Source organism: Cyanistes caeruleus, chromosome 17 (genome assembly GCF_971803275.1).
Source record: "Cyanistes caeruleus chromosome 17, bCyaCae1.hap1.1, whole genome shotgun sequence".
Classification (NCBI taxonomy): domain Eukaryota; kingdom Metazoa; phylum Chordata; class Aves; order Passeriformes; family Paridae; genus Cyanistes; species Cyanistes caeruleus.
This window is the reverse complement of record NC_141717.1, coordinates 13,671,196-13,695,579: the sequence shown is the minus strand read 5'-3', so window position 1 is coordinate 13,695,579 and position 24,384 is coordinate 13,671,196. Positions and strand designations below refer to the sequence as shown.

The following is a 24,384-nucleotide window of genomic DNA, read 5'->3' as shown; positions in this document are numbered from 1 at the left end:
TTCTCTGGGAGGAGCTGTGCAGCCCCAGCTATGGGTAGCAGGGTTGAGTATCACTTCATAGTCAAATACTGGGATCTGATGAAAATGTAAAGTGCTTCTTACATCCAGAACTGTGGACTTAAAAACATGATACAGCAATGCTTGGACATGCACCTAAAGCAGGGCTGGTGCTGCCAGGGCTGCTGGGGCACCTGGCACTGGTCACAGTTCCCTGAGTAAAGTGAATATGAGGAAGGTGTTTTCTCTGTGCCAACAGACACACAGAGCTGGGGCCTGTGTGGCTGCCCTGACTTTGGATTGTGGTCCTGTGTGGACCATCCCACTTGGCTTTTCCCATGGCCAGGCAGGGCTATACCTTACAGCTGCTCTTTGCTGATGCTCTAACTAAAAAAAAAAAAAAAGGCAGGATAGAAAGAGAAATGGGAAATCTCTTGGATTCTTCTTCCTGCATGTGCTGGACATGAACCTGTGTGTGGTGGTGTTACACAGAGCCAGGGGCCCAGAGCTGCTCCTTTCCATCCTTGTGTCTGTAACCTAGAATAAAATATTGTCCTGAAGGTAGGGGACAGGACATCATGCCCCTCTTAAAAAGAGTGTTGGGATGTGCCTGCTGTCTCCCTTGGCAGCTGGAGAGCTGGACCCAGTGCCTGAAGGATCACCAAGGCTGCTGTGTGGGTGTGTGAGCGACCTGCAGGCAGCTGCTTGCCCCTGCCAGCCCCAGCTCTCCTGCCCCAGGCACAGGCAGCAGCCACCAGGGCAATTTTAGCTCTGTGGCAGTGGAGGCATCCCCTTCTCTCAGTGGGTTGGGATGGGGTACCAGAAGCAGCAGAGAGCCCCTATTCAGCTCCATGCCGACCCCAGGCACCACCCTGTTACCCTCATGCTACCCTGCATCTCACCCCTGAGATCACCTATTCACCCCCAGGCACCCCTGTTTGCCCCTTTTCATCTCAAGCCAGCCATAGGAACCCCTATTCCCCCCCATTCCACCTCTATTCCTCCCTCTGCCACTCCCCAGGCATCCCCATTCCCCCTTATTTCCCAAATCCCACTCCTATTCTGCTCTATTCCCCACTATTTACTCCTATTTCCTCACTGCCCCCATCGCACCCCAGTTCCCCCTCTATTCCCCCATTCCCATATCCCACCCCAATTCCCCCGCTATTCCCCAGTTCCCCCCTCTGTTCCCCAATTCCCCCTATCCCCCCCTCGCCAGGGGGCGCTCCCCCGCTCCCTCCCGCGCATGCGCCACGCCCCGACCTTCTCTGCTCCGACCTTCTCTTCATGGCGTCCGAACGCGGCCGCGCCGCTCTGCGCGCTGACGTCACCGCCCTCCGCCGTGCGCGGGGGCGTGGCGGGGGCGTGGCCACGGTTCTCCGCGGCCGGGCCGGGCCGGGCGGGAGCGGCGGCGGCTGAGGCGGCGGCTGAGGGCGCTGAGGGCGCTGAGCCTGCGGCGGCCGCCGGAGCGCGGGCCCAGGCATCCCCGGCATCGTGAGGAGCGGGCGGGCTCGCATGGCAGGGCTGCACGGGGCCGCCGGTTGAGCTCGGCGCCGCCGCCGCCTCCTCCTTCTCCTTCTCATCCTCCTCCTCCAGGCGCGATGTCGAATCCCGGTACCCGCCGGAACGGATCCAGCATCAAGATCCGCCTCACAGGTAACGGGGCGGCGGCGGCACCGTGTGTGTGTGGCCGCACATCCACGGCTGGGCCCGGGGTCCCCTCCCCTCCCCGGCCTGGCAGTGAGGGGAGGGGCGGCCGGGCCCGAGCTCCCAGCGTTGTTTAACTTTTATCCGCCGTTTTTCTGTTCCGCTTCTACCTCTGTGGCCCGACGGAGCCTTTTTGCTCTTTTGTTTATTTATATTTTTCCCGCCCCTCCGGCGTGGGATGCTTGAGCCCCCTTGGGGTCACATAAATTTGAGGAGGGCGGGGGTTTGTCACTGTCTCCCCCTCGTTTTCCAACAGCTCAGGGCACGCTTCTCCTTCCTGGGGTCTTTCCTGCTCCTTCTCCCATGGAAGATGACACTCACCACCCCCTACAGCACCCTGACCCTAAATGAGGTCCCTTCTTCACTCTTACCGATGGGGGGGTCCCTGTTGATAACTCCCCTGCATTCTGCCCATTTGTGGGGTCTCTTCAGCACCCTCCCAGTGTATGGGGGGGGGGGGGGGCCTGTGACACCCTGCCCCCTTCCCAGCCCCTTCCTGGGGTCTCTTCTGCACCTTCCCTGTCTGTGGGCATCCCTGGGACACCTTTTCCTCTTGCCAGCCCTTTCCCAGGGTTTCCCCTGTTCCTTCTCCCATGGGGGTATCCCTGCGCCCCCCGTTCCACCCTTGCAGACCACCCTACCCCTTCACGGGGTCTCCTCTCCACCTTTCCCAGAAAGATTCCCAGGGCCACCTCTCCCACAGACTGGCTTTCAGCAAAGCCTTTCATAATTCGCCTTACTTCACTTTAATTAACAATCCCCCCAATCTCCTGTGTGCCGAGGAGGATAACTCAGTTGCTAATGAGAAAATACTCATTTAGTTGCTTTTAGCTGGTTTGGGGTTTTTTTTGCGTGTTTTTTTTTAATTTTCCCTCCTTCCTCTCAACTTGTTCTCACATGCCACGGCATTCAACTTTGGAAGTTCCTGCCCCGTGCAGGAGGTGACAGCCAGAGCTGTGTCTGTCCTGCCTCCGTGCGAGGCCTCTGGAGGGTTCATGGATGGATAAACCAATTTATGTTGGACCCTGAAAGATCTGGATTAAGTCTTTTGGAAACTGCTCCGGTCGATGCCGAGTCTGCTTCTTTAATGAGAAGACACACAGTTCCTGTTTGCATTGAGACTGCTGTGTGAATTATTAAAAAATAAGGTCCAATCCAGTCTTTCAAAGGCAACAAGTGGATGCTTGGAGGTCACTTGGGCTGGAGAAGCCACAGTGCTGCTCTGGGTGACCGGAATTGAACCCTGGATAGGGATCTTCTGTGTGTGGGTGCATAAAACATTGGCAAATAATGAGAAAACGGTGCTGGTGGAACTGCAGTTACAGGTTAACTTGCTCCTGGCACATAACACACTCAGAGGCAGATCATCAAAAAATAAAAATCCTGGTGTTCTTTTAATCCTTTGATTCTGCACTGCTTGTGCTTCAGAAGACCAAAGTTTGTGAGGATAATGTAAATCTGAAAATCCTTTTCTTGGATGGGAGAAGGCTGGAAATATTTTTAGGTTGTATGAATGATGTTTGATCTGAAATGAGTTTTGTGGTGATGTATACCAAATGTCAGCTCAGTCCTTAATGTGGCTTATTTTTATGCAAGTCAGTCAATAAAAATGTGAGTTAAGTAACTTAGGCCATGGTCATAGCCCTTCTGAGCTGGAGGAGATCATTTAAATAACAGAGAGAAGCTGTTGGGTTTAATTTTAAAGGCTGAATGCTGCAACAAAATGCTTTTTTACTTTGAGCATACACTGGCCTTCTCTCTGAGCTGAGAACATTTCCTGGAACAGACTGAAGTTTCAGCTTATTGAGTAACTTGGTAGATTTATTTTTTATTACTCCCCATTTTTTAACTGTATTGAAGAAATCTCCTGCTTGCTCAAACACATCTTCTGTTTTTACAAGCAGGAAACCTGGGTGATGTGACAAAAATTGCTGTATTTAATCAACAAATAAATTGCTCTGGGAGAGGTTTAGCCCTGGAATCGTTGAGCAATGCCGAGTTCTTGGCTTGGCTGGGACTGGGGTGCTGACTTACCTGTTTCAAATAGCTGCAGCCAGCCTGGCTGTTGTTTTCTCATCTCCCTGGCTATTGGGAGATTTAAGCACATTTAAATCAAGACAGAGGACCTCGTTTGTTATGATTTACTACTTGCATTGTGTTTCCTGTGATTAGGCACCACTGAAGTTTTGCAGTACTGAAAATAGCAGTGTAAATACCACTTAGGATGTCTGTGAGCCTCACTGGGTGAATGGCAAGGGAACAGTGGTTGAATATCCTGCGATTTTTTTAAAGACAGAATTTTTTCCTCATCTGTTGTAAAGGTATTTATGTTAGCAGAGTGTTGGGGTTATTTATGTGAATATATCCAAAAGTTCTCAATCCTCTGATGATTACCAGAAGTGATCTCCCAGCTTATCCAGAATGATGTCAGTCCTCGCCTGATGCAAATTGCAATGAAGTAAAATGGCAAATAATGCACCCTGTGCAGAATTACTAAAAACCTCAACATAACAACGAGTTGCATGACAGGTTAAAATGACTTTGTGGCCTGTGGATCTCAAATATGCTAATCTCCTGTCATATCTCAGCTTCTCCTCTTGTTTCCACTAAAACCTTTACCCCAGCTGATGATGCAAGAGCCAGAGATACTCTGGCCTTGTCCCTTGGAACAGTTTTAGGCAAAGTAAGAGAAAACTTCTTGTTAAATCTGTAGTCTCTTCCTATGTGTGCTGTCATCAGGGCAGCACAGCAGTGGTGGAATTGCCAACACAAGGATGGAAAAATAAAGTGATTCTGTGGGTGCATGTCCTTGCCAAATATGCTCGGGGTCTACTGGGTCAAGGAGGAACACAATCCACAGGGCAGGGACCTTCACAGAACACATGTCCCATTTTATCCTTGTGTTTCTCTGTATCCTTTGTTTGCTGCTGCTCACTGGGGAAGTTCCAAAGGGTTCATCATCTCCAAGGCTTACACACGTCTTGCTCACTCTTATATCACCCACAAGCACTGGTGAAAGCTGCAGTCTCATTGTCCTGGGTATGAGAGACACCCTGGTCTGGGTAGCTTGTGGGCAGAGGTTGCGGATGGAACTGGAAAGGCTGTGAAGAAATGGACTAAACATGGAACTTTAACAAAAAAGCTGCAAGTTTAGTTCTGGTTTCATTGGTTCTGGCTCTTTCAGCGGGGTCTCAGCTGAGGTGTTAAAAGCTGGCTGGCTTCTGGGGCCATTGTGGAACTGGGGAAAATTCAACTTTATGCATCACTTCCTAGCTGGAGCAGGAGGGGGGAGGATCTCACATACACAGTCCAATGGCCGTGTTGAGAACTGATGGCAAAATAGTTTAACAGAGAAGCTGGAGTTGGTGTAACAGGAGGATCCAAATAATCCTCTCCAAGCACCTCACTTCACAGTGGTTCAGAGTCCTCAATTCCTCCTTGGAAACCTGGCCTGGGAAGGTTTGCTGCTCGTGGTGGCAGATTTGGAAGGCAGGTGTAGGTGAGAATCCTCCCAGGTGCGAGGGGTAAGAAAGTGCAATGTCAGAAGCATCGGGGAGGACTGAGGAAGACAATGATGAAGCAGGTGGTTGCTGTGAGGTGAGAAAGGAGCCAGAGGGGGGTTTGTAGGTGACAAATTTTGATAAGGAAGGTGGTTGTGCTTAGCAGTGGCAAAGAAAGGGGAAGAGGGAAGCAGTGACACAGACGAGTACCCTGCACGCACTTCCAGCTCAGTGTAGTCAGGCAGTTCAGGGAAGCCCCAGCCATGAAACCTGGCCAGTTGGTAGCTGGGTGGCTTTGGGACTTTCTGCACTTGTAATTTAAGGAATCCATAAAAGAATACAGTGACTTCAAGTAGAAGATAAAACATTATGTTGTCATTAGAGCAATGTTCACTTAGGATTGTTGCAAAGGCTCAAAGGTGTCCCAAATGTCATGATGTTTTGTTTCTCTTTCATGGCTAATGTATCGATCAATGCAGCAGAGTTAACTGACTGATCAATAGCAACACTAATATTGGTGACCTGGACACTTTCCTGTCCTCTGTTCAGGAACAATGAATATCTGTGTAAGGATCTCTCAATCAGACATGGTAATTACATCATGGGCTGGCTGTAGTTTGATGGTTGGGCATCAGGACCATCGGTTCCAGGTGAAGAGCACTGGGGCAGGAAGGCAGGAAGATCTGGCTGCTCATCCCAGCCTCCCTGGCAGCTGGTATTTAATATTGAGCCAGTTTTGTGCCATGGGGGACACGGTGGGAAGCAGCAGTTGGGTAGCTCAAAATTTATTTAGTGTGGTAATCTGGGAGTGTGTCGAAACCCATGTCTCGTTATTTTCTTCTCGTAAGGATTTTCTCTTCCCCACGTCTGCTGGGAGCGGGGCCCCGGCTGTGATTGGAGCGCGGGGCTGGAGCTCGGTGCGGAGCTTGGCCACAGATTTCCTGTGTGGTGCTGAGCAAGGCACTTAATCTCCCTCTGCCTCCCTTCCCCATTTGCCTTGGGAAGCAGCAGCGTTTTCGTGAAGGTAAATTCGTGGCTGTTCAGAGCCCTGTGGATGGGAAGGGCAAAGAGGCTCAAGGCATGTAACTCTGGGAACATTAAAGAAAATAAAATCTTGCTTTCACGGGAGGAAGTGGAGAGCACAGCCTTTGCAGTTGGCCAGCTGACATTTTTGGGCTGCCAGAGCGGGAATCCAAAGAGCAGCCTTTTCCTCTGTGCAGGCTATGAGCAGCAAGTCTCCTTTTTTCTTCTCCCAGTAAGTCAAAGCTGTGCCAGCACCATTGTCCTGGTGGAAGTAAATTAAATCACCAAAAGGAGTTTGTTTGAATATTCCCCTCAGGCGGGGAAAGTAAAAACAATAACTACTTTATTCCTGACTTGAAACTTTCTTTTGTCAAATTGAATGTCTTCATATAAAGAAATGTGATTTGGGATGTGGTTGTGCAGTTCATGATTTCTTTTTTGTTGCATACTGCCCACCAGTCTACGAAGAGTTTTCTTATCCATTTCTTGAAACAGCTTTATCACATTTCTAAGATTTTGTAGCATCATCCTTTCTGTTTATATTTCAAAATTAATCATCACCAGGGAAATACAAGCAGTGTTGAATTTCTCAGTGAGGAGGCTGCTCTTATACCACGATTTTCTCTGTGCTGGGTAGAGGAACTTTACTGACAGCAGCTCTAAGGCTGCTAAAATTGCCACTGTAAATAAAGATCAGCCAGCCCCCTCAGTTGTTCCTGAGCTGGCTGGAGGTTTGCTTGAGGGGTCACAGAAAAGAGAAGTACATCATGGAAATACCATCCATGTGTGTGGGTTTTGGAGGTTTACCTGGATTGCTGCCCACCTTGAAGCCAGTCCAGTTGCCATGCTTAGAGCTGGATTAATCTGTTTGGATTACTTGCTACTATTTATGGTTCTTGAGTCAACTACTCACTGCCATGTTGGTTTGGGCTGTCTTGGTGGAGGCAGCAGGATAGAGCAGAATGGTTTGGATAAGATGTGGATAAATCAGTTGTTTGGGTGTGAAGTTTAGGTATGTACCCAGCACAGCAATTCATGTAAGACTTGAGTGAGAAGCAAAATCAAAAAGGCTGAAAGAGATGTTCCATCTGCCATCTTTTCCTCTAAGTTCAGAATGGAATCTTTTTTGTTGTTGTTATGTTTCTTTATTATTATTCCTCTGGAAATAGTCAAAATAGTTAAATAGCATTACTATGAGAAGGACTAAAGCCTGGAATATTACTGAAAGCTTTCATATTTTTCATGTTTTTCATGGAAGCAGATGCTGATTTATTCTTCCAGAGCAAAATAAACTGTTACTGCAAATGGTTTGTTCTTTCCTGTACCGACAGTTGTCAGGGCAGAGAGGAGTTAATGTGATCTTGAGTCTCAAGGTTGATAACCATTGTGTTCTGGATCTGCTCAGCTTTTAGGGAGTGTCTTCACCGAGATTTTACTATGGTCCTTGATGCTTTACCATCCCAAGGTACTTTTGTGAGGACAACACTACAGTTGAGCCACTTCAGCTTTTTTTTCACCTGGATATCATCTGACATTCTCTACCACGTCTGTTGGCAAGCTTGCAGTTAAGCCTGCGGGTAGCTGACATGGAGCACTTGTGCTATGGCTGGTGGTGAGGAGGCTGCTGCTCTGACATTGTGATGTTTCAGGTGCTTACAAATGAGTTCCTGCAATACTGCTGCAGTAACTCAAGATGTTATCTCCTTCCTGGTCTGCTGACCCTCATTGCCAAAAATTTGTCACCTGCCGTGAGAAAGCTGGTGGAAGAAAACCTGTGCTCGCACTTCAGCTGCTTCAGTGCAAACTCAGCTTCCCTGTGTAAGTCTAGCTCTAGGATTTAGACTAAAGGGCTGAACATTGAAAAGCTCAGGTGTGTGTGTGTGATTTCTTGGGAGTTTTTGGGAGAGAAAATCAGAAGAGACATTAGCGATTTCCTAAGCCACGCAGCAAATGTGTATACATCAATTTATTTATATAAGTATTAATGTAATAAAAGAAGAAAGCTGCATGTGTGTTTGCTAAGTGAGGCAGTAGGTCAATTAGCATTAAGATGCTGCATGTTTTTAAACTTCATTTCACACGTGTTTAAGGGGAAATTCGGTAATTTATGAGAGGGGATCCTTGGGGATATTTTACAGTTTTCCATGTCTGGGAAAGTCATAAAATATAATTGGAGAACATAGCGGAAATGACGAAACTTTGTCATACTCTCTTATGAACTGGCAGCTACATGGTGAATATTTGGGGTGTAGGATGATAAATCTGATGATGCTCTAGTTGAATTGGCAGAGTAAGCATCCATGCTGTTTCAGAAAGAATCTCTCCACAGGGCTGTAATAGCTTGATGCCTTCCTCTTCAGTAAGTCATTTTTGTCAAGTTAAAGGCCAAAATTCAAACTGGCTTGTTGTCAAGGACACTAAGCACAGCAGGCAAAAATCCCCAAGGCTACCCAATTCCCAGCATAGATAGATAAAGCTGGCAGAGCCTGCTTTACTCGTCTTCCCCTCCCCCGGAAAAATCCTCTTCCCTGGGTTTTTTTTGGAGGATATGGGCACTATTACGCATACTAATACAATTTAACAGAAAGTATTTGAATGGAAGGTTTGTTCATCTGTTTGTGGGTAAAACAATCCATTATTGTTTGGGAGTAATGGAAAAATAGTGCACAATCCCTTCAGTGATCTCGCCGTGCTGCAGGCAGCAGTTCCAGCTGTGCTCACCTCGCCACAGCTGGAGGGAGTTGTCCTTGGCTCAGCAGCGGCTCCGGTGAGCAGCGCTGTGCCTTGGCCGTTGTGTGATGGAGCAGTTCAAATGGGTTAAGCTCATAATCCTAAACCGTAAGAAACGATGGAAAATCCCGTGGAATTGCACTTTGTACCAGCTTTCCATTTTACACTTGGGGTCCTGATTCCTGAGGCTGTACAGCAGTTTAGGAATGAAGGGCAGTGTTAAACCACGCTATCGACTTCAAGGATTATTGACCACTACACTGCCTGTTGTACTCCAGGAGTGCTGAGTTTCTCTGAATGTCCTCACTAATGTACAGTTTTACCTGTGGTTGGTTTTTTTGAATGGTGGATATTTCTTTCCCAACTCGTTATCAAGAAGGTCTGCTGAAGAAAATAAAATTTGTTTCTTTTTCTTTCATAGGTAACCTGCTGTTATCCTTCTCTTGCAGGAGTTTTTGCTTTCATAGGTAACCAGTAGCAGGAAAATAAATATTTTTGATAGGCTTCAATCTTTTTTCCTCAAGTTGCTGAGATCTTTGTAGATACATTTCATTATTTGGAGCAAAATGGCATTTCTGGATAAGTGAATTAGAAAAATGGCATTTTTGTTGACCTTTTAATATGTTTACAGTTTTGTCTTCCTTAAATAGCTGCCCGTTTCTGCTAATAATTAGACTACAATAAAATGGTTATATATTTATCAATTTAAAGTTTCCATGTCTTGTTTATGTCACAAAATAGCAAATTAAATTTGTATGTGTTAAATTCTAGGCTTCTAATTTATCTCCCTAATGTTTCCAGGACAATATTAAAAGTTCTCCCTTGTATTTTTCTCCTCAAAATAAAGGTTAAAATACTGAAGATAGTTGCCATTCTTACTTATACTGGAAAATAATTTATTTATTTTGGCAACTCTTCACATCAGTCCAGCCTTTCTTTTTTCATGGCCTTGACCTTTCTTCACATGCCAGATTTGGTCTGTGTTGCAGCCCCAAAGCCAGCCGGACATTGCAGCAGAAAATTCAATCTCTGTGGTCAGTGTTTTCACATTCTTTAGTACATGAGGTGTATGACCTGAAAAGTTTATTGGAAAGGAAATGTCTTTAGAAATACATGTGCTCTGTTTTCCTGAAGAGCAAAAGGAAAAAAAACCCCAGAACTCCAGACTGAAACTGAACTATATATGGATTGTACTGTTGCTTTAACACATTTTTTTGACTACAAAAGTACAGAATTTAGAAAATGAAGAATTTCAGTTTGATTCAGACTTGTGGTGATTGATGCATTTCCCAGGGAATCCTTGTTCTTTGTCCTTGCAGCTGATGTGTTTTGGTTCCTTTCCCATGTGCAGACATTTTTATAAGCATATGGGAACTTCACTTCAACTCAAAATTAAAATATCATATTTTACAAGTGTAAGTCTAATTAGCAGATACCTCATTGTTGCTCCTTTAATGTTAAAGAAAGAGAATCCATTACATTTGGTAAACTTTGGGTTTGCTGTTGAGTGGGTGAGCATAAGCTAAAGGTCTGATGTCAGCCTTTGAAAGAGAAATTGGGTGAATTTTCTGGGCTCTTGAAGTGATACTTACTTCAGTGCTTTATATTCCAAGGAATTCCGAGCAGTGTCTCTCATATCTCTTTCTTAAAAACATCTGCAGACAGGCAATGGCCACATTAAGTACTGCAGTGGGTATGTTCATATCTCATGTGTCTGTAAATACCCTACTGAGCAGATCAGAGAGAGCAGAAATGGCTTAGTGAAAAAAAAAAATAATGCCTGAAATGTTGTGGATTTTGGAATTGGCAGGGAATTGCTGTGTATCTAATTTTTCATCTCCCAGCCATCCCTTACGTAAAGTGTTTTTATGCTGTGATCGGCTGATGCATTTAACCCAGCCCAGAAATTGCTTTTGAGTCAAAGTACTTCTGCCAAGGTCCCCCCTGCACAGATGAGTGGTGAAATAAGGTGAGATGAGGTTAAAAGGTAGAAGTGAAGTTAGGGAAGCCAGAAGATGCCGGAAAATGGTTCAGCTGTGAAACTCAGCGTGGTCCATCAGCCTCTGAATGTTCTGGAGGCAGAGAAGGGCTTCAGTGCTGAACTCAGGCTTTAGTGACTTTATACAACTTGGTAATTGTGTGATATAACCAAGTTCCGTGATGTAACCACTCTCAGTTTTAAATCTCTGCATCCTTTCCCAGAGATCCCTTCATTCATTCAATAATCCAACATTAAATTTGCCTCTGGAAAAGCCCAGGGTGTAGGAATAAGTGTCTGGCTCTTTATAAGAGTGACTTTTGCATATTGGGCAATAATTAACTAAAAATAGTATGCTATGTGTACAGCTAATGTGCCATAATGGGAACACCTACATCTTTTATTCCTTCTTTCCAAGAATTTTAGGGAATTTAATGTTAATAGACTTCTTTCAAGATGTATTAATTAATGTGTCTGTGCTCATTTATTGAGCTCTATGTGAGACAGCCGGGCAGCCCGACACTGGCCTGCAACCCCTGGATCTGCTGAGGTTAATGGAATCAGCTCCACTAGTTGTGCTGTCACCAGCCCTAGAAGGAGATTTTGGCAAACAGAAGAAACATGTAAATAGGTGCTTTTCTGTTGTTGTGTTCTTTAGTTTAAAATTAAATACCTCCTTGGAGTTCCAGGTCTGTCTGGTAACAGGATAAATAACACTTCAGTATAACCCAGCAGCTTGGCTTGGACTTTGAGGCACAGTCATTTGTTTTATTTTTTATTTTTTTTTTATTATTTGTGCAATCACAGAAGTAATTTGACTTGTTACAAATAATATTTTGATAAACTTCAATAGAAATTAGCAAACCAGCCATCAAATGAGATTTATAGAAAGTTGCTTGGGAAAATGTGTTGTAAGTCGTCTGCAATTCAAGGCATTTCCTTTACAGGATGCTTATCAAGTCTGCATGTGCTACTTCCAAATTGAACCAGAACGTAGATGAGAGCTATTTTTGATAGAATGGGGGGGGGGAGAGAAAATAAAGCCCAGTTGGAAAGTAGTAACAGGTTTTTTTCTCGTTGCCTTAGGATGTAAATCCTGTAAGTGTGCAGAGAGAAAACAGACTTTGAAACAGCCGAAGAAAACAGATTTATCTGTGATGTTTGAGATGATGCTGGTAGTGTAAACGTGATTGAAATAGTCATTGTAGGAGTGGTGAGTAAATATACCAGAAGCTTTTGGATAAATTGACTTCTCTTTGCTGCTCAATATGCCAAGTAAAGGCAAGATGTCCTGCTTGTTTCTGGGATGTTCCTTCCTCAGGGAGGCTGTATCAGGAGGAGCAGCTGCTGGTTTTAAGGATTGTCCTGCTCCCAGATGCCAATGTAGAGCTCTTCTTTAATGTCCTGGATGTGGTTGCTGGCCTCTTCTGAGCTCTTGGAATTAAGATGTTGCAAGACCGGCGGGGAAATGATCCAGCAAATATTTTTGTGAGGATTTCTTGTAGATTAATCAGTTTTTTAGCCTCTTGGTGTTTCACAAATCAGCAGTGAAACCTGGAATGTGGAAGCTGTCTACACTTTTCAGGATGAAGTGCTGCCTTATTTGACCATCAGGCTGATGGACAAACTTACAGGACAAGCTTAATCTTTTTTTCCAGACTGAAAAATTACCAGGCTGAAGAGGGATCTCACCTGTCTTTCTCCTCTTATTAATTTTTGGCTTTTCATCTGACTTCAGTCAAATTTGATAAAGGCAGAGACATTAAACATACCAGGGCTCAAGACTCATGGAGATGAGGAGCTTGGGAGAGCAAATCACCCTCCCATGGTCTGGCAGAGTGGTCCTGATCCCACCCCTGTGCACAGGATATGTGGAAGGAGCAACCTGGGAAAGTGAGAGAGGAGCTCTGAGGTAGGAAGGGGAGTGACAAACCTGAATTAAGTCCCACACCACCTATAGGTAAACCAAGATTAATGAACTGCAGTGAGAGTGTTTGGGGGTTTTGTTGGCTCTTTTCCCCCCCAGAATTTAACATTCTCTGAGGCAAATATCCAGATGACTTTATCAGGCACCTGTAATAACACCCACTATATGTTTGTTTGGATTTAGGGGTTTTGTTTTGCCTTTTCACCCAGCTGAAATTGTGCCTTAATTCCTGACACAAAGCTTCAGCTGCACCCTACAAGCACGTCGCTTCCAGCACCAGCCACTGCATCAACCTCCTACTGGCATTTTTTAATTAAAAGAACAGCACTATCACTTCAAATTAGTGCCACATAGCTTATTGGAGTAAGGAGTGAAATGGTGTTTAAAGGTTTTTCTCTTGTGGAAATGTTTTATTAAAATTTGCTCTCTTTTGGGTTTATCTGTAGTTTGTCATTCAGTGCTTGGACAATATCTGATTTTGAGGTGTGCAACTCCTCTCAGTGATACGAATGCAAATAAAAGGCTGGCTTTTAATATCTCGGCTATTTGATAAACAAGAAGCACCTTCTTCATAAAAACAAAGCAACCAACATTATATTATTTTATGATGCTCACAAAGCAAGTGTCAGCCTGTTTTTCAAGTGCATTCCCTGCGTGGAGAAGGTAGTGAAGAAATAGATATTTCTGGGAGCTTCTGTGCCATGAACTGTGAAGAGCTGTTTTTGTAATCCTGTTCAGTGAAATTGTTAGGCCTCCGTTATACTAAATTACTGTGAGAGCAAGGAATATATCCAGGGGGAGGTAGCCCTAGTGAGAATTTTCCTCATACAGCATTTCATTTTGTCTGGAATATTAGCCCTGTTAACCATCCATGCGAAATGTAACGTATTCAATCTATTTAATCAATTTAAAGTGGAAAGCAAACGTCTTAGGCTTTGAGTGAACCAGCTGTGTCATGTGCTGGGTTTTTTAGGTATTAAGTTCTGGGTTTTGGATGTGCTAATATAGTAGCCTGATAAAAAAACTTTCTGTTTAAGAGAACTTTCTTCATATTTTTTTTTTTGCAGGATCCTGCGACCGAGTGGTGTCACTTGCATAAAATCCTGTGTCTGAATATGCATTAAGGTTGTATAGGAAGAGGCATCGTATATTTTTTCCTTCAAGCTCCAGTTTATTTATGTAATACCTTTGATCAAAGTATCTCAGAGCAGTAGTGGGATTGTAATTTATTGATGTAATGGAGACTGACATTTTGTACAAGGAAAATGGCAAACAGGTGCTGTTGTCAGGCAAAGTGATGAATGTATAATGTTGAAAAAATTGTGACCAAAGATCCTGGTCGGAATAATGCACTGAAACATTTTCACCCAGATCCCAGTCTTTGTGACTGCAGATTCACTTGGGATTTGAAAGGGAGATTCCTCTAGCAGGTAGCTTGCAGGTTGTTCATAAAAATTGCTCATGGGAGGAAGGTCCACATATATTGTTGCTAAGCCACTGTTGAGAAACTGATTTTGCAATGAAAATGTTTATTTGTTTTGAAAGAAAAATCTGTGCTAGAATGCTACGCATGCTCTACTTATGTATTTTCATTCTAAACTCTATTTTTATTTTGCTCTCTGCAGCCAGTCTGTAACTAAAACATTCCTAGCATCCTTTGGCTGGAAATTCAGTCAAGGACTTTTTTGTCCTGCTTTCAAGAAGATGGTTCCAGTCTTTCTTGAAGCTTCTCCAAAGGAAATTTCCTTCTCTAGTGGATAAGGTGACAACAAGGGAAGTCACTGCTTATGGTCCAAAGGCTTAGTGACATCCTCTTGTTGTTGTCATGTCCTGCCATGCTTAATCTGACAACAAATGGAAATATTTTAGCATAGCTACAATGGCACACGATAAGAGTTGGAGCCACTCAGTGATGTTAATTCTGCTTGAGTTCACACAGCTCACGAGCTGGCTGTTAGCAGAGTAATGCAGATAAATGTTTTGTGGGCACAGAGGAGAGGGGCTGTGTCCGTGTCCGTGGGCGACAGACCTCCCTCCCCATCAATCGAAGGGTATTTGCCATCACAGATTGGATTTTCTTGCTCAACCAGGGATTGGCTCTGACCAGTGTGTTTGTTTTGTTGTTCATCCCTGGTGACTGTCAGTAGCACTTGGCTGAATAAACAGAGACTATTGATCAAATTTGAAGTCATTAGCTTGGCAGTTTAAATAGATGCTGGCCTATATGATTAGAACAAGGGAGTAACACATAGGCTGATACAGCTTTATTTGGAATAAAAGCCTTCTTTTCATAGAGTCCTGTTTGGTGCATTCAGATCCCAGTTTTGTGCCTCCCTTAGGTCACACAAGAATGAGATATTTTGCTTAAAATACCTAAAGTGAAGAGGGTGGCTTTGCTTGTGGAAGAGAGCGATAACATGGATATAAAAGCGATCTGCTGGACTTTGGTACTAATTGGAGATCAGCTTTGGAAGAAGAGGGTGCTACCATGAGGTTATTGGTTAACCACATCCAGCAAGGGCATGCCCTGGGAGGAATCCTGCTCCAGGCCCCCAGCTCTGAAGCAGCAGCAGTGTTTGATTGTCCATCTCACTGCTGCTGAGCTGAGACACACGGCTGTGAGATCTGGGTGTTTACACCCAAACACCACGGGTGATTAATTACTTCTGAAGGAAGTAGTTTGCTTTTAGCCGCTGCTGTCATGGCATGTGCCTGACAGCCTTCTCCATCATTTGAACATTTTGGAGCATTTTGCTGAGGAAGTTCTGGAGTGCTCCAAGATCCTGTTCCAGAGGAAGAGCAGTGCTGTGTGAATGCCCCAGCATGGAACAGCACTAATCTCCTTCCTGCCAGCCCGGTGCTCCTGAGTCACAGAGCTGTGTGTCCCTCGAGAGCGTGCACATTCAGCACCGGGACGCACACGGATTGACCCACATTTCCTCGGGCACAGCAGCAGTCACGTGCAGCTCATTGCCAGGAAGTCAGATGAGAACTGATGTAACTCAGTTCATCCAGCGTTTGCATGGCCTGGGCCAAAGTGCTTTTAGGGATTTACCACTAGTGTGACTAATAGGTGATTAGGTGGATTTTAGGGAGTGTGTCTTTGTGCTTCTGGTAGACAAGACTTATCCTGTAGAATTGGCAGCACCAAAAAAAGTCTCTTACACATCATTCTCTCATTGTAGTTTTTAAATGGGACTGGTTATTAAATCAGATTTTCTTCCTCTATGTAAAAGCTTTCATACTAATTCCTTGGAAAGTTTGTTATTTAGGGATGTTTTCCCTGCTACAGCTGGACAGATGTCCTGTAGAAGAAAACAATGATGCAGTCCTGGGGTTAATAAAAGAACAAAAGTAGGTGAATGAATGATAAAAATCTGGCTTCACAAAGCTATTAATACCTCTGTAATTGCGGTCTTTTTTTGGAACAAGCCTCATTTCTGTCCCGTTCTCCTTCGCCTCTGCCACAGCTTCCTTATTCCTGCAGTCCCCCTCCTTCCCCAGTGCCACCACTGTCACCTCCCCACGTCCCTCCCTGGGTTCAGCAGGGCTGGCACAAAGCCCAGGCTAATAAGCCCAGATGAGCTGATTCCCTGGCAGGTGTCCAGGTGGCTGCTCACCTTTTAGCATCGCTGCCCTCCACAAACACGGGTGTTTGGGACTGCCTTGGGTTTCTCATTTGTAAACAAGGAGACTTGGAGCTGAGTTCTCTGAACAAATGAAAAAATAGACATAAAGACAATGGAGAGCGATTTGTAGCCTCTTGGGTGGATGTTGGAAGGGATTATAAAGGGCTGAATAATCACAGAACAAGCTACTGGAGATTGAAAAAAATTCCAGGAGTTAAAAACAATATTGTAAAACAGCTAATGTACCTGATTCAAAATGAGAAAGGATGCCAAGAATTTAATTTGGGCAAACGCAATTTTTCTTCTTTCTTCCTGTTTTTAAACTTTGCACCTTTATTTTAGCTTTTGTGTAGGAAATTAAAGTAATTGTTCCATTTTGTAGCTCAGCACTTAATCAGCCTGAATTATTTTTTTAAATTTTACCTGGATGGTCAAGGTGTCATTTTTCCCATATTTTTGCACAAGCTTCTTGAATCGTCTGGAATCTGATGGATATAATTTGAATATGAAATGGTAATGAAGACAAAAATAGATGTGTGCAAGAGCTGGTAACAAGGAAACCATCAAGAAGAGAAGTCAGTGGAATGTTTAATTCCATCTAGTGTGGGCAGTTTTTCCTCTACGACATTAAAAGCGTTTATACCTCAGTACTGAGATCCAAGTTCGGATCAAGACTTCATTTATTATGGGCCATTAGGCTCTGCCACTTCTTTCCAGCACCAACTCCATCTTGATGATCCATATGTTTGTTATCCTCAGGTTGATAATGACAGCCCAGGGAGCTCTGGGAAGAAAGAAGTACTTGGGAATGAATTCCAGCTGGTTCAGTTTTTGGCTGGCCACTCTCTTAAGTAGCCTAGAACAGAATGAACTCATGGCTCTGGGCTTTTGTGCTCCCTTAACTCTTCACTGAACACGGACTTTCACTGCCCTGATTTTTAAGTCAGTGCTCGCTCTGGGTCAGTTCAGAAAGAGCTGCTCCATCTCATGCGTTTGTGACCGTCCTGACTGCAAAGCAAACAGCAGGTCTGAGAATAAGGAAGGCAAAAGCTGTAAGAGCATGAAAAAGTTTCTTTGGCAGCAAGGCTCATGGCTTTGAAAAGCTTTACATGACAAGACTTGAGGCTTTTTATGTTTCTATCCAAACATGCCAAAAAGCACTCAGCATACCTCAGTTAAAATCCAAGCATGGAAAAGAGCGAGATGGTGTGGAAATCAGGGAAAGTTTCTGAGGTATTTGTTAACCTGAGGTATGTGGTGGTAAAGCAGTGATACGGTGATGCCTTACTTGAAAGAAAAAATGCTTTTCATTTACTTGCAAAAAAATTTGGGGTATTGACTGTGCCTCTTGAAAAGTCATTCAGTACCTGCTGGAATTTGTCCTGGTAGCAGTTACTGAAGTTAGTAATGCCAGAGGAGGTGCATGGTAAGTGTTATTCTTTGCAATAGATTTTGAGCAATGACTTGTTACAAGATTTCCAGTTATTAAAGAAATGCAAAAGAGTCTAGGTTATACTGAAATAAGTTAGTCCCTGTTCTGAGTTTTCATCTTTCTTTGTACATAGTAGCGTGTAGGCCAGATTTTCCTGGGGAATTTCTGTACTGAAAATTCTTCATTCAGTGTTTCAGTATGAATGAAGAAATGTGGATTCTTGAATGTTGTGACCACAGTGGTCATCAGTGTTTTTATACTTTTATTTACGAGCTTCTAAAAATTACTCTGGCAAAATTTGTTGGTTTGTATTTTCAATGTTTTTAGAACAGGGATTTTTTTCCCTTTCATTTTGCTGGAAGTTAATCTCAACATCAGCATCTTCCTGGGTCATTGAAGTGATTCCTTTGCCAGCTTCCTGCTCTTGGTTCACAAGGAAGCTTCAAGTTTAACACTGAGTTGAGCAGTCCAGAGCCAAAGCTGTATATTGAGCACTAAGGCAATGTTCCATGTGGATTGTTTAACTACAGCTCCTTTACTGATACATTTAAACCTCATGGGATGAGCTAATAGTTTACATAGTTTACAACTTACACATAAGGCCATTCATTTTTCTGAATAACAATGTTCTTGCTTTTGAGCAATCTTCTTAGCACTTGATGAAAACCAGACATTAATTTTGTACTGTTTATTAAAATACCCCAATTGGAAACTTTTGTTCCTGTAAAGTTGATTTTATACCTTATTTAATTGCAGTAAGATATCAAAGAAGCCAAATACTGGTTTTGTCTGGAAAAACAAATCTCAGTTTTAAATTGAGATTGAGAATGTGTTAAATTACATTTTTTTCCTCTTTTACAATAGTACTTAACATTCAAATTACTTTGTTGAAATACTGACACTACCTGTATGTGAAGGAATGTAAATACCAGCCACTCTTTGGAGATACAAAACATATGTTTTATGTTTTAAACTGAGAAATCTGCTTTGTTTTATCTTGGAAGTTGTAGACCTTTTGCTGTTTGACAAAAATTCAGTGTTTCTATTGAACTGTTGCTTGGCTGTATCTACTCAAATTTTGCCAAGATTTTTCTGTACCAAGGTTTCTTCTTTCACAGGTTTCACGTGTTCTGCAGCAGCAGGTCAGACTCCCTTCTGCTTTCTGCATAACAAGCAGCTCTTCTGAGGCAAGGCAATATTTATATATTGAGCTGGAGATAGTGCTGGCTTAGAAACTACAAAACTGTGTGTTGTGTTCCTGATATTTCAAAAGCATTTTGCTCCATGGACAGGACCCCAAGGCTGGGTCTGGTTTAACTGGTGTGAATCTCCTAATTGTAGTGCTCAGTTAAGCACCCACAAATGTGTTGCTTCTGGTTTTGGTCTCTTGTTCTGCACTTTCTCCTCCTTTATAAAGCAGCAGAGAGCAGTTGTGCAGGTTTTCCTTACGGAATTAGGAAATGAATGGCTTGTAAAAGCTCGAAGTCCATTAATTGGATGGTGTTCTGTGGGAGAAGAAAAGCTGCTGTTAATATAGAAGCATACTGGTAACTTGAATCTCACAAACTGCTTATAAAATGTGCAGTTGTAGTAGTGGTCTGGGTAGCCCCAGAGAGAATATCTGGGAAGAGGAAGAATCTAAATTTCTGTGTTTTATAATGAACATAATATTTATTGGGAAAGCCTTTTATGTACTGAATTAGTAAGAAATGATCAGCTGCACAGGAGAGTCCTTCTAGGCTCCTTTTTGGTAATGAAAAGAAGGTGTTCAAGGCTTTATACCTTGAACTTAGGAAAGTGAAGCTCAGAGACACCTTAAATGAAACACACCTCCCTGAAATGCTGACTGAGCACAGGCACTGTTCTCCACTATAGGAGTGTCAACCATTTCATACCTGATTTATGCCTCAGCAATATCTAAAACATTCAGAGTTTTTTTTCTATATTTGATTTTTAATTTATTGTTGTTCACCTCACATTTTCCAGAGAAACAAATTCATATATCTGAACATTTGGACAGGATTTCTAGAAAGGACCTTTTGTTACTGGGACTGTGGGATTAGGGCTGGGTTTGAGCTCGATCCCCAGCTCTGCCTGGGACCTGTTGTGAACAGTGCTGGGATGAGAACAGGGTCCTGTTCGATGCTGACACTTCTAGGGATTTGAAAAAGATGCTTTTGAAAGCTCAGTGATATTAAAAGTGCAAAATATTTTTGGCAATCTTAGTAAAATTCACTTTGGAATCCGAGTTATGAGTGCATGTGGGTGGAGGAACATGGTTTTCATGCTTTAGGAATTTTTTTCCAGATGCTTTTGTGGTGCTTGGGTAACTATAAAAGCAAAGTATTGAGATTTCAGCATGGATTTATTCCTTCGTTTTAATGCAATTTAAAAGAATTGAGACACATAGTTTCCTGGTGTGTTTTTAGCTTTATTTTGGTGATGATGTCGCACAGCTCATGTTGTGTCTGATCCAAAGTGTGAGCACAAGAATGTGCAAGGTGTGCAATTAAGTCTGTCTGGATAGACACCGCTTGCCTGGAAATACAAATTATTCAATGCAAATGCATGTGCTTAGAGATACAAAAGATTGAATAAGGGAAGAATTCCAGAGCTGTGTTGATCCCAGTAACTGTCACTTACACAGTGAAGTATGGAGTAAATGAAAAGTCCATTTTGTATTTCCAGCAGGAATTTTTTCATTGGAATTGTTTTGTTTAGCTTTCAGCTAAGAGGTTGTATTTACCCTGAGAACAGCATATTATTCTGTGTGGTCTTAACAGCAATTTTGAGGTTTTTGCAGATATTCTTGTATCTTACTAGTCTATACAGAGGCTGGTGCTGTACCTGAAGCCTGAGTGTATCCTTTGTTTTCAGGGAATCGGGAGACTGTTTGTGGATACTTAAACAAAGCAAAATCATGACTGAATTTGGGAAATCTCTCCTTACAAAATTATGGTCCCACTTGGATGTGGTCCTGGGAGTTGTATTGGTGGGGGTGGAGGACTGAGTTTTAGAAACCACACAGTGGGTATAAATTACATTATGTTCTGTTAACATATTTCCTGGTAAAGCTGTGCAATGGATGGGGTGTTCTTGGGAATGGCTGTAAAATGGTGAGAGTAATAACTAACTTGGCTCTTAAATTCCAGTTCTCACGGAAACTGGTTGTGCTTTGGACATGTTTAGAGACAGTCAGCAAAGAGAAAGTGGAAGGGATGTGAGGGAAGACAGAGCTTCAAGGGCATTTTTTTTGACAGAGGAGATGTCACCAGTTGGGGTCTCAGTCTTGCCCCAGCATCTCTGGCTGTATTTCCTACATCTGAGCAAACACTACAGGGCCAAGAAGCACAGTTAGCTGAAGGTGGTGAAACAGCAGTCTACAAAAGGTTTGCCCTAAAAATAAACTTTAAAAGAAAAATCACCTGTGGAAGTACAATTTGAGTGGCACATGGGACAGATAAACCCCATGGGCAGCTTCTGCTGTCAGAGCTGAGGGTGTGTCTGTGAGACTCAAGCATTTGGGGATACTCAGGGTGAATGTCTGTCTAGGAAATGGGGAGAGTATGACAAGGCTCTTGGCCTGGATTAGAGGGAGGCATTGCAAAGTCATAAGAGAACTGAGGCAATAGCTGGGATTTAATGAAAGATTTAATCTGAGAGGTAACCTTTATCTCAGGTATTTGTTAGGGTGAGCAGAGGGGGAAGAAGAGAGGGAAAATTTGGTATGAAGAATAATTGATAAGCTTATTCCAGTCTCTAATTTGTGCGCCTTTCTCAGATTCTGTACATCAGCATTAATTCACCTTGCTATTGGTCTCCCTTTTTTATCCCTGCAAAGTTCTTCAGCTGATTCCATGACTATTCAGTGTTTCTCCAAGTTTTACATCTCAGTCAGTTAATTTTTAAACTTGCTTTACTGGTCTTGTGCTGCACATAGTCTCAGTTAACAGGAAATTTAATGAGTCTTGTTCTTCCAATAGCCCTGCTCTGGATTTTTCAATGATTTATATTATTGAGGGCTAAGTCAGCCCTTTTGCTGGTTGTATGTGAAGAATTATTGTTGGAGAATTTTTCAGTTTGAGTAATTGTTAGGAATGGAGATGAAGCTCTTGTGTTTTGTCAACTTGGTTTTGTTTGCAGTAGGAGAACTGCCTCTCATTCGTGACTGGTTTCTGCTCAGGTAGGATGGAATTTTTATTCCTGGCTAAGTAGATACTTTAATGACATGTTAATGGACTAATAAAAATGGCTTTTTCTGGGTGTGTGGTTTTTTGAAGATCTCTTCAAAGTTGTCTAGTGTTTGCAACTGGCTACATGAAGCCAAGTTCCAGCCCACGAGGAGATCATGCCTTGAAAAGAGGCTTTGATTTTTACTGCAGCCTACACAAAAGGGCCACAAAAAGGGTTCGTGTATCAACTCTAGTGACTCTTTGAGAATTGAGGGTTTTATAATGAAGCCTTGCTTTAATCTGGTAGTCAAGGTCTGGTTTAGCATGAGTTCAGGCAGAGCCTTCCAGTGTCAGGGCATGAATGCAAGGTCTGAAGTCAGAGGGGTCTCAGGGGTTTTTGGTTGGATTGTGTCTCAGATTGCAAATCTCATTGGCACCACAATGCTGAGGTCGTTAGTGAAGGCCACTCAGGGTGCATGTCAGGATGAAATTAGTTCCATACAGCTAATTGGCTTATTTGGCAAAAGTAAGGGAAGGCTGTGGGTTTGTTTATCTCTTCATGCTCGCAGGCACTGCAGCGGTTCGGGTTCGGTTACTGAGAAGTTAAAGCAGTCTGGATTTATGCATTTCAGTCTCAAGCAGTTGAAGAGGAAGACCAAAAGTATTCCTAAAGCAAACAAAAAAATGTCTAGAATAGAAACCTTGGCCTTTGTGGTGACAATTTAAAGTGCAATTTGTGAATAAAGCGGTGTATTTCAGTTCAGTGATGTGGCTAGCCTTAGAGAAACTGCATTTTTACACACTTCAGCCATCTTTCCTTTCCCATAAAACCATTTTTTGTACCCCACCACATATAAATGATTGTCATCCTTAAAAAAAACAGACACGTAAAACCTTCACGGATTGGTAGTAGAAATAAAACCAGACCTTTTCTGCAGTGAAGTCTCATTTAAGGTTATGTGCAGAAAACACAACTGTAAGCACAGTCATTCCTCAGGGCTGTTCAGAAGAGGTGGCTTGTGGTATTCAGAGTATTTTCCACAAAATCCACGGAACTGTTTGGACAAGACATGATTTCACATAAGAGGTTCAGCAAAGATTTTAATTGTGGGCCATGAGCTGTGGGGTGTTGGAGCAGCATGTGGTAAATAGCTGATGTTTGCTTTTTTTTTCTTCTTTTTTGGGGGAGGATTTTTTTCCACTTCATGTACATTATTTTTGCCATGCAGCCTTCCCAAAACTGTTTTTCAGAATGGTGGGATTTCTGCTGTGGAAACCAGGCTGTGAGTTGGCAAACACAGGGGGCTGTCCTCCAACACAGGCCACCAAGTTCACAAGTCAAAACCTACGCAGACTTTGAAGCATTAGCAGAGATATTTCCATTACTTGGATACCTCAAATTTGACTTGCTTTGCAGCCTTTTTCATTTTCCAGTTGTGTGCAGTAACTTTAGTTTAATTTTGTGTCAAGATCTTTATTACTTTCTGTTCCAAAGCCTCATTGTTCTTCTTTGCTTCTATCTTAGAACAAACCAACCAGCCTGTGGTGCTTGTAATGATTGTGCTTCATATCTTTGTGATTAAAGATGGTCTATACATAAGGAAATATTAAGTGAAGTCCTTTCTGCGCCATCAGCCTGCTGGCCTGTGTTTATCTTCTGTCACAAAGTAAAACGAATGTATCCTGGAATCTGGCTGCCTGTTTGTACAAGCATAAATAATTAACCTGGAATATCCACGGGAAGGCCAGAGATGGCTGAAAGGGATGTTTGCCAGCATATTCACTGTGACTTCCCCCACCCACCTTTTCTAAGGAAGATGTGGACATACTGCTGGTTTGTCTTGTCTTGTCTCCAAAATTAACTTGGATACTAAATTGAAGGCAGTGGTTAGCTCAGATCATATCCACATGTAAAGGTCCTTAATTTGAGCATGGAGGCTCCTACCTTTAACTTGCAAAGTGTGAGTGAATGCAGTCCCAGGTGCACATTTGCCTGCTGTTTTGCATTGGTAGAGGCTGGGCCTATGGAATATTTTCATCACTTGCGTTATTTACTTTACTTTTTCCCCCCAGGAAACTGTGTCGTTTGTACACTGTACAGCTGGAAACACTTGTAACATCTTAGCAGTGTGCAATGGGATGGGGTGTGTTGGGAGTTGGACTCTGTGATCCTTATGGGTCCCTTCCAGAGACATTCTGTGGTGTATGGAATAACTCTGGTGCTGATGCAGTCAGGCTCTGTTTACCTGGGAATGTTTGAAATGATTCCTCTCCCAGACTGTTTTTCTG

General features: G+C 43.2%; 1 protein-coding gene across 4 annotated transcripts in view; it reads left to right on the top strand.

Annotated features, from left to right (window-relative positions):
- Positions 1–1,390: 1,390 nt before the first annotated feature.
- Positions 1,391–24,384, top strand: part of SMURF1 (SMAD specific E3 ubiquitin protein ligase 1) — a 45,496-nt gene continuing 22,502 nt past the window's right edge. The window contains exon 1 of one of the 4 annotated variants that reach the window (XM_023947542.2): positions 1,391–1,653. In XM_023947542.2, coding sequence (XP_023803310.1) covers positions 1,599–1,653 — 55 coding nt within the window. In that variant the 5' untranslated portion in view covers positions 1,391–1,598. The remainder of the gene's footprint in view (positions 1,654–24,384) is intronic. The other 3 variants (XM_023947541.2, XM_023947539.2, XM_023947540.2) reach the window with 3 other exon arrangements.